This window comes from Haemaphysalis longicornis, unplaced genomic scaffold (assembly GCF_048455015.1).
Source record: "Haemaphysalis longicornis isolate Haplotype H1 unplaced genomic scaffold, Haemaphysalis longicornis Haplotype H1 scaffold_1, whole genome shotgun sequence".
Classification (NCBI taxonomy): Eukaryota; Metazoa; Arthropoda; class Arachnida; order Ixodida; family Ixodidae; genus Haemaphysalis; species Haemaphysalis longicornis.
Window position 1 is genome coordinate 462,505,589 of NW_027526203.1, and position 13,457 is coordinate 462,519,045.

The 13,457-nt window shown below is 51.9% G+C and overlaps 1 protein-coding gene across 2 annotated transcripts in view; it reads left to right on the plus strand.

Moving 5' to 3' along the window:
* Positions 1 to 284: 284 nt before the first annotated feature.
* The window catches only part of Dip2 (disco-interacting protein 2), a 244,673-nt gene continuing 231,500 nt past the window's right edge, over positions 285 to 13,457 (plus strand). For both annotated transcript variants that reach the window (XM_077688011.1, XM_077688013.1), the window contains exon 1: positions 285 to 697. In XM_077688011.1, coding sequence (XP_077544137.1) covers positions 616 to 697 — 82 coding nt within the window. In that variant the 5' untranslated portion in view covers positions 285 to 615. The remainder of the gene's footprint in view (positions 698 to 13,457) is intronic.

The window sequence follows — 13,457 nt, forward strand, 5'->3', positions numbered from 1 at the left end:
ATGAGAAGGCAGTGTGAGTGTGGCGCAAGATGGAAGTTTTCACCCGTCAAGGTGGCCATCGGAAAAAACACGTTCTCTTTGACAGAGCCCTTCAAGACGCTATGCAAACGGTCGATCCGCCTCAGATTCTCTTAGGCCGGATGTTTCGGGAGGTTTAGTCAGTTTAGCAGCGTTTGGCCGATAATTCGCGAACAGCGCGACGTCGCGCGCGACCGCGCAACCTTGGTGAGCGCGTCTCGCAGTGGCGGTCCCTGGCGATAGCTTGCAAAGCTGTGTTTGCACCGCATCGCCGCACGGGCTTTTGAGAGGTGCGTTAGCGGCGGATGGTTGCTGCGGTGCTACGGAGGGAGGATTGTTGTCGGTGTTGTCAAGGGATGTTTTCCGCCCGGTGAACTGGACAAGTGCGATCATAATGCGCGCCGGTGTTGTCGGAAAGGATTGCTAGGTCGTTTCGTGGTGAATGTTGGCGAAATCACTTCAGTAGAGAAATAATTTGCGCGAAAAGTTCTTACTTATCATGGCTGCGACAGTCGTGCGCCTATGAAAACCCGTGCGGACAAGCGATTCACTTACCAACCACCTTTTCCGACCGTGTGAACAACGCTGGCCGCCGGAATGGCCCAGGACATCGAGATTGCCAGTCTTCCTCCCGACGTGCGAGAGAAGCTCGCGGAGTTGGAGCTGGAGTTGTCTGAAGGTGAGACAAATGCAGATGTTCTAGGCCTAACAAAAGTGACGGAGTTTAGCAGACGACTAACCCCTCCGGCACGCAAGCGCAGTGTTTTTCTCTACATTCCCACGAAATTTCGTTCGCTTTATTGTTAATGTAATTACTATTTTGACTCGCAGTCTGTTCTTCCGTGTGTTCAACTTTGAAATATATGCGCGCCTTTTAAAATAAGCAATATCAGCACATTTGCGTTGCTGTCTTCATTCCCTTTCGGGGAAACGTCCGAAAGCAACTTTTTTGGGGAAAGGTTTAATCGCTTGGTCCCCGTGCACGTTATTACCTAGCACGCTATAAAAAGCGGGGAGGGATTTTGCGGCGTAAAAGTCGTTAATACGTGCAGGAAATTGATGGCACAGCACGAATAGTAAAACACCTCTTCTTTTGAGCTGTTTTGAAAGGTAGCGTGCAGCCGCTCAGTGTTCGCGAGAACCATCGATCTTGGGCATTGCTGTAGCATAAGCGCCGCAGGCGACTGTGACCCAGATTTTTTCACGGCTGATTTGCTCGTTGCTTGGGTCAGCTCTCCGGATTGTCGACGCTAATTGTTGGGGTCCTCGTGGTACTAGTTGTGCGGGAAACCATTTGCGAGTATTTGCTAACCGGAACGCACGAAAAAAAAAAAAAACCTGCATAAATTAACTGTGACGATGGTTGCTTTAGAAGTGTCATTTTAGTGGCTCAGTAGCTAAAGCGTTGTGCTGCTGAGCACGAGGTCGCGGGTTCGATTCACGGCCGCGGCGGCCGTTTTTCGTGGAGGCGAAAAGCGAAAACGCCCGTGTGTACAAGATTTCGGCGCACGTTAAAGATCACCAGGTGGTCAAAATTAATCCGGCTACGGCGCGCCTCATCGCCTGCGTTGCGTCGGCGCGTTAAACCCTACAGTCAATCAAAATATCATTTTAAGAGAAAGCAGTGTGTTGACCACAGGTAGGAGGGCGTGGATCTATCCTTACAAGCCGCAGTAACCGCACGGTATCGGTTGTTCTCGCTGTCAATCTCCCAGCCTTTATTTGGAAGGGTCATTGACTTGACCCACACCAAGTGCTAAACCCCTGTGCCGTACCACTGCTCTGCAATCTCCGTTGCTTACTACAGCTTGCAGAGATCGATCAGCACGAGTGACGAGCCGTCGGTCGTTCATCACGTACGACTGTCATTATCCTTCGAGCAAGTCCAGTTCGAAAAACGCCCGCACGAGGCAAAGCTGATGAGCTTAGAAAGTAGCGGGGGTGTACAAAGCGCTGCGCCGGAACTGTACACGAGGTCGCGTGTTCGGTTCCCGGGCGCGGAAGCGAATTTTTTTGTTCGAGTGAAACAGGAGAAAGCTCGTGTGTACGAGATTTCAGCGAACGTTCCAGACGTGATCCACACCCTTCAAATACGGTGCGCTTCATAGCCCTGGGGTAGAAAGGGGCTATACAGCTATACCCTTCCCCCCTTCCATAGCATCAGTTGAAGGGTTGTAGCGGTGCTTGCAACGGCAGAGTCCGACCTTTTCTTTTTCTTGTTAATGTAAAGGCGCCCCACTAATCGGAAACCGAGTGCTGCTCGGAGCTGCGTCTGACTCTTCTGACTATAAAGCTCCGAGCGCTCTTGGCATTGTACCGCTCTCGTGTCGCCGATGGTAATTTTGTGACGGGTATGTGGTTGGTACTTTTGCACATACACGGTCACGCGACGTCTTGCACCGGCAGATGTGAAAAATGGGCCCGCCGAAACTACACTGGGCTATGCGGCGAGCCGTTGTAGTGGGCTCCGCATTAGTTTAGCTTAATTACCTGCTGGGAATTTTTTACACGCGCCGAAATATCATACACTTAAGGCCCGTTCACACTTGCGACCGGAGCGATAGAAGCGACGCGATTTCTGTCGCTTTAGTCGCCCGGCGATCGCTTTTGTCGTTTGGTGTCGATTAATTTTTGTTGCTGCGGCAGATATCGCGTCGCATTTGTCGTAAGTGTGAACGGCGTTTCTGTTTCTCACCTCTATCAGAAAAACGGCTGCGGCTGCGGGAAATCGAACCTGGCGCCACGGAGCCCCCGCGGAAGTGCACTATATATACATCACGTAATCGTTGTGGTCTCAGTGGATACTGCAGGTTACCTAAATGGAAACGTTTGTGGGCGGCCAAGCTAGAGGAAACGATAAAATGCGTAAGCGCGTAATTCGGCGTAACTTCGACATGTGACTGACTGAACTTGAGTAACCGAAGTTGGGACCGCAGACCTTTGTGTAGCTCTGCTATTTTGACATTGCGCAGCAAGTACCTGTGAAGGCGAATGTTCTGTTAGCATGTTTTATGGTTTGGAATATTGTATTTGCAAGGGGCTTCGAGAAAGTAGCCGCAAGAACTGTCAGGTAGGCTCGTTTCTCCATTACGTCACAGAGAATGCATCCATCATGCCTTCTTTTAACGGTCTGGAATTGTGGTTGGAGCCCTGGGCGTGCAGGGCGGGAAGTGGGCTAATGTATATTTGCTGTGGCCTCCCTTGGCTTCTGACTGATCGACACATCAGCACACTGACTGCCTAGACGTGCTCATCAGTCCGAAGTTAGTATCTATGTGATGCGTTTCCCGTGTTTACGTTCGCTGTGGCTTTTGCCATATGCTGTTGAGCTATGTAGCAGAGTCCTTACTCTGGTTGTAGCTTCACGGTTTAAGAAAAAAAAAATGTCTTCTAAGAGTAGGATATTTCAAAGTGGACGGTTGGATCCACCTTAGTTCGAGCGTATGGTTGTAAACGGCGTTTCTTTTTATGCGTGTTCTTTACGAGCCCCGGGATGCAGTTGTTAGCTGTGCCCTCAGCAACTTGGGCGTTTTTAGTTTTGTTCGCAAAAACGTTGAGCGTAAATGTGGTCCATAAATGTAGCGTGAAGGAGAGCAGCATAACTCCTCAGACGCCGTCTTCAGTGTTGAGCCGCTTCGCCTCAGCCGGGGGGGGGTCTATCCAGCAGGATGGTGTTGGCGTGGAGGCACTTCCTGGCGCACGTACAGGCGGACATATGTCCATTCTGCGGCAAGAACGTGGAGATGTGGCGGCGGCGGTTCGTGCAAGTCACACTGGGGCTGGCTTGTCGGAAGACGGCTTGTTGAAGCAGTCTCCGTTCTATAGGCACACTGCGAGGGGTTCAGAGTATTGTCTCGACCCTGGCCTGGATCATCTCTGCGAGCTGGTCCCGGCTCGTTTCACTCTCGTTGACTGCACGTGCGTGTCGCGGGGCATCTTGGCGCTTGGCCGGCCCGCGCCTCTGATTTGAGGTCAGGCCGCGGAGGATGCGCTTCCTCGTTGGCGTCTGCAGGCGCCAAGGCCGCGCCCATCAGTCCTCCCTGTCGTCCGTCAGCGCCCTTCGAGCGGGCCTGTCGCGCACCGCTCCGACGATCGCTTGGAACTATCTCTGGGTGTTCAGCCGCCTGTTTTTGTAACCCTGCTCGGCGCGTGCAAGTGAGGCTGACACGACGTACCCTAGCAGCGCGCAGCCAACAGCGCAAGTTTTGCCTCTTTACCCAGGCGGTGGCTGAAGCAGGAGGCATCGCTGCTCGCGCAACGAGAGGTCGCACTGGAGTCCCCGTGTACACGTAACGGCAAACTAACGAATCGCACGACCGCCACGCGTGCTTGGACCTAGCCGTTAGTTGGGGCATAGAATAAATTGTGGACAAGTGCAGCTTTGCCACGGACAGTTGGCAGGGTTGCTTCCACAGTGTTTACGTTCGCATATCTTCTGTTCTTGGCCACCGAAGCGAAGCCTGCTGCAGAACAATGTGGCGGCCTGTATCCCGACACCCCGGATGACTCGTCGGATTCCCGCGCGTACCACCTCATTGTTTGTAAACACGAGTCGTGTATCAACAAATGGCAGATGTTGTGGCCCGTTTTTCTTCTTTTCCAACCGCGACTGTTCGCCCCGCAGTCGTCCACGCCGGCATCGTTCGTCAGCCGCAGCCCCCACGGCTCTCCGGGGGCCGCAGGCACTGCACGGTTGGTCGGCCGGCTTTCACGGGCCGCGATAAGCGTGCTGAACGGCGTCGGGCGCGCGCACCCGTCCGTCTCGAAACGGGCCGCCTTATCGCGGACGCCCGCCGTTACGCAACCAGAGGAGTCCCTGAACACCTCGACGACGCCGTCTTATGCCGCCGGTGGGACGAAGGAAACGCGCGCACGGGTTTTGATGAATGGGCGAAGAATCGTTTGGCAGCGCTTCTGAGCGTCGTAGTTTTGTGAAGCGCAGTCTGGAGGTACGGGTCGCGCGTTGTCTGCGGTGCGACCTTCGGGAAAAGTGTATGGGTATATTTATAGTAGCTTTCGCCTGCGTCGCTTGCTTAAGCGATGGGAGTGTGATGGAGTTTCCAGAGGCAGCTCAGAGCGTTCTCTGTCCTTCAGGGAAGGACTTCTCCTTTGGTATAATGGCACATACAGGGCTTTGGATTGGTATAATTAGTTAAACTGTGTTGAATTGAATTGAATTGAAAATACGTTTTGTTAGAACCAACTTCTTTAGAGTTAGAAAATAATGATGGGTAAGACTGTAGGACCTTTGTCAATAAAGTCCTTTCCAATCCAAGAAGAAGAAAAAAAACAGCACGCACGCTCCGCTCCGTTTACAGCGTGCCGTATATGACGAGGATGACAGAATTCGCATTTCTTTCTCCACCTTAAAGTATTGCTCATGCCCACAGAGGCGGATTGGCGAGGGCTTGAGAACAGCTATTTAGCTAAGGAATTCAGTGATAAAAATGGGAGTAGGTGGTGGTGGTGGCCCATAAGGTGGCGCATACCCACTCAGGGGGATTGGCCAAGAAGAGTTTTTTTTTATTATTGTTATTATTAAAAAACCAGATAGGCAAAAAGGTTCAGTCGAAGAAAGAATTTAGTATATAGGTTGCAGACAGAAATAGAACAAGAAAGAGGGGCGAGAGAGCCTGATCAGAATCATTTTAACAAGGCAGACGAGCCGTCTCTGAAATGAAGGAATGAATGGCTTGACAGACATCCCCATGGCAGTGGCCTAGCTGCGTGCCTCCAAAAGACCAAAGCGCTGGCAAGGTTAGTGGTATTCCAAGACGCCGCAGGGGCGCCTCCAGCAGCCTTCTCCGGTGATGCGAGAATCGGCGGCAAAAAAGGAGGAAATGCTCATCCGATTCAATTTCATGGCAGAAGTGGCACAAGGGTGAGGTTGCTAGATCTGCCCGGTATAGATACCTGTTAAGTGGGGGAACACCACAGCGAAACGAAGTCAACGAAACTTCGCACGAGCGAGTTTGGCAGAGGCTTCTTTTCCACCGAAACCTGAGGTGTTCGAGTTCCGGGAGGTGTGCAGCCCGTGATCGGACACGTCCTGGTAGAAAGACACAGAAAAAGTAACCAGATTCACTTCATCCTCATCGGGCTTCCTCAGTCGACACCACGCTTTATCTCCCCCTTGAAGGACAGCCCTGTATCGTGCCCACTTGTGCAGCATACACTTGAGAGAGAGAGAGAGAGAGAGAGAGAGAGGAGAGAAGAGAGAGAGAGAGAGAGAGAGAGAGAGAGAGAGAGAGAGAGAGAGAGAGAGAGAGAGAGAGAGAGAGAGAGAGAGAGAGAGAGAGAGAGAGAGAGAGAGAATAAATGAAGGATCCGCGCACCTGCTATAGCTCAAACTCTTCACATGTGAACTGGAGGAACTACCCGCCGCGGTGGCTCAATGGCTAAGGCGTTGTGCTGCTGAGCACGAGGACGCGGGTTCGATTCGCGGCCGCGGCAGCCGCTTTTCTGATGGAGGCGAAAAGCAAAAACGCCCGCGTGTTCGAGATTTCTCCGAGCGTTAACGCCCGTGTGTACGAGATTTCGGCGCACGTTAAAGATCCCCAGGTGGTCAAAATTAATTTGGAGCCCTCCACCACGGCGCGTCTCATCACCTGCGTTGCGTCGGCGCGTAACCCTACAATCAATCAATCGTGAACTGGATACTTCTTGTCTGGTTTGGAGACATTGACATTGAAGTCACCGACGAAAAGGAGGACAGCCCCTGGTTCATACCCACTTTGCAATATTCACTTGGTGATTCGCCAAGAAATTATAATAAAGGCTCCAAAGGCTGCATTAAGAACAAATTAATGGGTCTTTCCGTGCACGAGGGAAAACGGCATTTCGCGTGCGCGTCCTTTTTCTCATTTCTGCTGTCTGGGTTTGTCTAATCATTCACCCATTGATTGTTTGTATGTGTTATCTTTTTTCTACTTATGTGCCTTGTTTTTTAGCCAACTTCGAGGCAGCAGTATTGCGTACGTGACGAAATTACTGCTTTGCCTCCCATCTCATGCACTAGGTTCCGCTGCTGTTGTAACGTGTTGGCGAGCTCGTTCGGCCCGGGTGTGGCGTTTAGGGACTTCTTCAGGACCGGTTCAGTGACGTCAATTTTGGCGGTGCTTCCGTTGCATCTCAGTCCTTCAGGTCGCCGTTCAGCTGCAAAATCTCGAGAAGGGCCCGCTATCCTCACTTCTCTCCCATGAAGACGACGTGATTCTACAAAATGGGGGACGAGAGAAGAATGAAGGGGCTTTAGGTGGTATCTGTAAAGGCTGTTAGTCGTCTTAGAGTGCCCGTCTCTCGCCAGAAATTATTTGGGGCCTATCTCTTGGAACCGTTGCAAATTCTAGATAACTATTGCGGCGAGTCCCCGCTACACTGTTATAGGTGGCCGCGGTCGTGAAAACAATCACCTTTCGTACTAAAATGGCTGTTCGGGCGTGTTGGTTGGGCATAATTAACAGGAAAAAAAAAACAGCTACGACCAAGGGCAGAAGAAAAAGACGTGACGCACGCCAGCGCCGAGCGTGTCACGTCTGCTGTCGTGTGTCACGTCTTCTTCTGTCCTTCGTCCCAGCTGCGCTGTTCTTTTCTTGCTTCGTTTTCTGTGAATTACACCCTTCGTGTCTACCGCTCTATCCCTAAAAATCGTGTCCAAGAATGCCTTGCTGCATACGTGGTGTTAAAGCTAACGTGTACGAAATTACGAAGTCGCGTCTCCCGGGTCGTGATTACTTTCCTGCCTTTCGCCGGCGTTGGGAAGTTGCAATGGTTCGGCTAGGAAGGAAGCCTGTGATTGTCCCTCCCGAAGCCGCTTTCTCGTCTGCCGCCTCGCAGCTTCATATTAAATTTTAGTCTTGCTGTTCTTTCTTGTCAGTAAACAAACTCGGCCTAGTTTTTCGCCGGATTGTTCCTGGATGTCATTAAATTATTTTGCACCTTCTCTTTTATTATTCAAGATAATCACTACCAACTCTGCCAGCGAAGCAGCGTCGCCGCCGATTGCGCCAGCGCGCCGTTTCCACAGCAGACAGTAAAAGGACAGCGCGGTTCCCCTGACGTCAATTTATCGGAGCGCGAGGCAACTCCGAAGAAGCTAGCGATAGCGGCAAGTGTGCTGTACTGCTAGGTCCCGACAGCAGGCGCCGCGCAACCAGACGGCGCAGCTTTTGCTGTACCTCACCACCAGCGACTGTTGATTGGTCAGGCTATAGGTCACACGTGGGACGAGCACACTCGTTTACCATTTGCCATGGCGAACACTAGCGCTGTTAGGGTGTGCATTCTGTCTACGCATTCTACGCATTCTGTCATCGTAAAAATGGTCGTTCTCCATCCTCTCTACCGCCCTGCGTTCCACGTTTGGTGATTGCCGGCACAGCTGATCAGAATTCGCATTGGCTATGTACAGCCGCCCGAACTCTCTAGCCGTGGAAATTCGGCTCATGCAAGGAAACTTCGAAGAACCGCGCTCTCCACGGGTTGCTCTTTTATTTTCATCTCTGCAGCTCTCCGTAAGCGCCAACCACACTGCCCACCATCACAGTTGCTTGTTAGTATTATTGGGCATCCTCTACCGCTCCTGAGTGGCCCGGGGGCAGTCCGAGGACTGCTCTCGAACTTGAGGTCCCATAGGAATGCGGTTGTTCCGGGGCTGGCAGTCGAGGAGGCCCAATATTGGTGTCACCCTCGGGAGAATGCGCGCGGGCGTGGCAGCGTCGTGAGCGCTTGACAGCGAGGCGTCCTGTCGGGCCGGCAAAACATCACGAACGCCGGGAACGCGTGTCGCCTTTCTCCGGCGCTGCTGGCGAGCCGATAGGCTTGCCACCTGAGGAGAGTATCCGTGCAGGCGAGCAGCGCCAACCGGATCGCGAGCGGACGCGGTAACTTTGTACGCTGACACGACGCTTCCAATGTCCCAATGTCCTTACGTGTCTTGAAGTGCAGAGGTGCGCTGCCTGACACGAAACGTAGGACAGGGTTAATACCACAAAAACAGACAAGGTGAGGCTTTGTGAGGGTTTGTGGTATTAACCCTGTCCTACGTTTCGTGTCAGGCAGCGCACCTCTGCACTTCAAGATGCTAAAACACCAACTAGCCCACTCCCAAGCCTTGCTGGTCCTTACGTGCTTTTGCAAGGAGCTCTGTCGGGAGTTGTCGGAGCGCTCCTGTAGCTTCTGAAAGGGAAAGGGTCTGACCGAGTGAATGCCTGTCGCGTGTGCAGGTATAGTTACTCCTCTTTCATTGCGGATGAGAAGTTGCGTTCTGAGTCAGGCTGGCGGCTGGGAGTGGGAAATGGCAGCGCAGTTACTCTTCTGGAATGAAAAACAGCACTATTTAAAATAAAATGATTACACCGTTCGTAGCTAACTCTGTATATCTATTTCTGAATTGCGGCTGCTTATATACCCGTTGGCCATTTAACCATTGAGTTAGTGTTTTGTGCTCAGCTCTCATTCCCTTGCTTCGAAAGGAACGCGATCGCCGTTTTATTCGCATCTAGGGAGATGGTTCGCGCGAGCCACTCGCGTAACGGGGATTTTATATTGCGACAGGGAGTCACCAACAGTTAGCGAGAGAGTGACCCCTTTTCACCTCTGTATGATTTGCGTGCAAGGCTGCGAGCATTTCGTCTGCCTGCATTCCCAGCTCGCTTCCATTTCGCGTTTCTAGCCCCGCGTGCAGTATAAGGGGCGCGAACAATACTAGCGGCAAGACTGCGATTCGTCTCAATTTATGCATTGATCGACCTTGTCTGTCTTTGTTGTCCATGGTTTTGATTTCGGGCTGAATGAGGGAGAAACTGGCGATGGTTCGAAGTGTACGCCTCCTATATAAAAAAAAAAAACAATAATCGCCGCGTACTTACTTGCTTCGTTGCAAATGTTGTCGGAAGATGATAGCGTTTCTGCTGCTCGGACCACGTAACGCCCTTCCTTATTTCTCCCCTCCCTCCTGCTTCCCACGCACCGCCCCCCTTCTCCCCCGTCTCTTCTCCATCCTCCTCCACTTCCTCCTCCCAACCCATTTCACACCGCACCATCTCCCATACCTCCCTCTCTTCCTCGTCATCATTTCCATCCTCTTTGGCCGTCCTACAGGTCCCTCTGCCCTCACATCCTTCCAACTCCCCATCTCCACTTCCCCTCCGACCGCCCACACCACCTTCCCAGGTTCCCCTCTCCCTCATCCCTTTAATTGTCCTCTGCCCTTCCCCACCGGTGACCGGTCACTAGAAATTTGTGGGCCACGGGTCACCCTTTGGCCACCATTGCGGGTGACCAGTGGGTGACGGACCGGCGAGATGTTCGCGTTGCCTGCTCCCGTGGCAGCTGTGCCGTCGTCATCGCTGTACTGCGACTGCACAGCCGCTGCTCCCAGGAGGCCCGTGCACGCGGTAGTTGGCTCGGCACGCGCCGCAGAGGTTCGCCCGGTGACAGAGCGCGGTGTGTGCGCAGAGGGCGGGGCGCGTATATAGCACGTGTTGCGTTGCACTGTGTGCGTGCACGCTGGGTGCGCAGGGTGCGGAAAGGCTCGGCAAACACGCTCGTCTGCCAGAGCGGGAGGAATGACGTCTCGTTTTGTCCAGCCCGTGGCTCGACTGCAAACACGCTGATGCAACTTTGTCGCCGGCCTTTCTCTTCTCTTCTCTCCTTTTCTTCTTCATGCACTCCTTGTTCAAGTTCGTCCCGGACTTCGCGGTGTGCTTAGTCTCCTTTCCTGTATCTTCTCTTCGGTTTTCGTATTTTTTTCATTTCCACGGCCACTTTGGGGCATTCTAGTCCGGGAAATGCTCTTCAGTCAACATTGGACAGCTCCTTGCCTCGAGGAGAATACGAGGGAAGGAGGAGGTGGGGGCGGGGGATGCTGTGGCTTTAACGCAAACAGGAGGGATTTCAGTGAAGGGTTGACCGGTGCGCGTGGAAGAAGCCTTGTTGAGCGTAGCTTGTTATAATATGGCACGTTTACAGTTTATAGCATATACAGGCATCTGGCCCAGCGCTGGGCGTAGTCGTTTATCGACCCTCTGGATAAAGCAATGGAGGACGAAAATGCCTGCAAACATGTTCGATTGTTGAGCCAAGTACAAATGCGTTTGTTTACTTTTAAGAGGGGAATAAATGCTTTCCGCTTCTCGTTGACAATAAATTACTGCACATCAGTGGCTGTTATAAGCAGAAGCAAATGACCTGCGCCTATGAAGCGACGCGCACGTCACAATGGTGGTGTGGCCTATAGTAAGGGTTCGTTGTGTTTGATGTGTGTTGTCCGCGGTTCGGGTGAGCAAATGTTAAAACGGCTCATTGAGGAATCCGTGGGGAGTGTTTAATGTTAGTTTGTTTTGGTTCCCCAGGGACTGAATATTGGTGGCGCTATCACGATTGATAGTCTCATTGTGCGCGCTTATGAGCGAATGGGGTGTGGAATGCGGTGACGTCTGCGCCGTGCGCGTTAACATCGCCCGACGGCTCGGTGTTGCAAAGTTTCGACGCCGCTTATGCACGGAGGCAGCTGCAGATGGCGTTGACCGAGGGGGTCAATGCCTGGAGCGCAGCTTTCTTTTTTCGGTTTTCATATCTCGTCACCGATAGCGCTCCTCGTGGCATCGGATGGCGCGGAAGAGATAGGACACCGTTGCAAAATGTGCCGAGGCTCCAAGCGGCCGCCTGTCTGTCTGTACGCACTCTGGAGGATGTCAGCCTGCGTTGGCCAACTGGCTGCATGCCGGAGCGCGCTACTCGCGGTACATGCGGCTTGGCTCGCTTCCCACTGAGCCACAGTTTCTTTTCGTAGGCAAATGATATGCAAAGCAATCTTCAGGGAAACTTAGTGACTGCAGCCACTGTGCTGCACGCTACTGCGCATGCCCAGAATGTGCCTTACCGTGTGCCCGCCCAGTGATTTCCCTACACCCCCCCTAGGGGGTGTGTAGACCCCCCCTAGTTTTTCTGGACACCCCCCCTTGAATCCCCAAATTTCAGTCTTGTCAGTCCTTGTATGGACCTTTTCCAGCGCTGCTTTCACGCGCTGAAAAAGGTCCGATTAGCGCTGCTTTCACGCTGCGTCAAGTAAGACGTGTGCAAGTTTAATTATAAGAACTGCAAATAAATAACATATGGATTCGTCAGAGGCCACTGGTACAGAGCAAGAACAAGCCCGTGAGGAGGTACGAGCAAAGCATATATCGACAAGCACTCACCCAAAATTACTTCGACTGAGGCCGCCTTTGAATTGAACTAAGTGCATTAAACACACATATAATTTACTTTCTTTATTGATTCGATGTCGTTCTTTGTTTACAACCGTAATCTTTGCAGAAGCTCTTTCAGCATGTACATTTAAAATGGGCAATTTGGCGAGGCGAAGCGCTACGGAAGCTAATCCTGGCGTTTTAATAAATCGGGAGCGTACAATCGGTGCCTGATTTATAAGTGCTGCATAATTCGTGTACTACCTAAACATTGTTTCAAGAACTCAAATTTTGTCACTGGCCCTGGTAACAAGTTCGAAAATGTCCTCATACATTGAAAAATGGCGAGAAATTAAAAAAAACTGAATACGGACCTTTCATGGTAAACAATGAATTTCTCTAAATTTGTTTTTTTCTTAGATTGAATAGAAATCACCGCCTCTGAGGTGTGTGTATGTATATATATATATATATATATATATATATATATATATATATATAAAATGAAAAACGTACGTCACGGGGATGAGCGTTTGGTTAACAGACGTCTATTATTTAACTAGTGGGATAAAAAACAGCATTTCTAGTTTATGAACCCCCCCCCCCCAGAGCCATTGAGACACCCCCCCCTTGATTCGATGCCTGGGGAAACCCCTGTGCCCGCCTTCGGTATCACGACACAACCGCTGCCGAGCGCATATCTGCGAAGTTTTATACAGCTAGGCGAAAGGAAAATCCGCTGGTTCCGTGTGCGCAGAAAACGGCGCAAAGCCATGCGAAAAAACCTGGTTGGAGGGGACTCGGAAGTAATGCCGGGGAGATGATTCGCAGCAAAGCGCGCCCGCAGCGAGCTACTGTGTGAAGCCCGCTCAACCGGCAACGGTGGGAAAGGGTAGCGGGTGGCAATGGCAATCACCGGCCGAACGTTACTTGGAAATGGGCGGGCCACACGTCATACGTGAAGCACCGGCCGCACGTTACAACTTCACGCGTGGGCGTATTTTTTCTTCCACCTGGAAAGTTGGGGAGATCGAAGCGAGGCTTCCTGTGTTTCCGGTGCGGAATCATAACTACATACGGGTCCTCGTTGATAGCGAGTGATGATTGCGAGTTTCGTATCCAAGTTTTGTGGCCAGAGGCAAGATGAAATTCATCGTGGTCTGCGGGTAGTTTTCGGCGCCACTCGAAATACACAGGAGCACGGGAAATGCGCCGTTGCTGCTCTAGTGCCATGCCCGCGCACACATG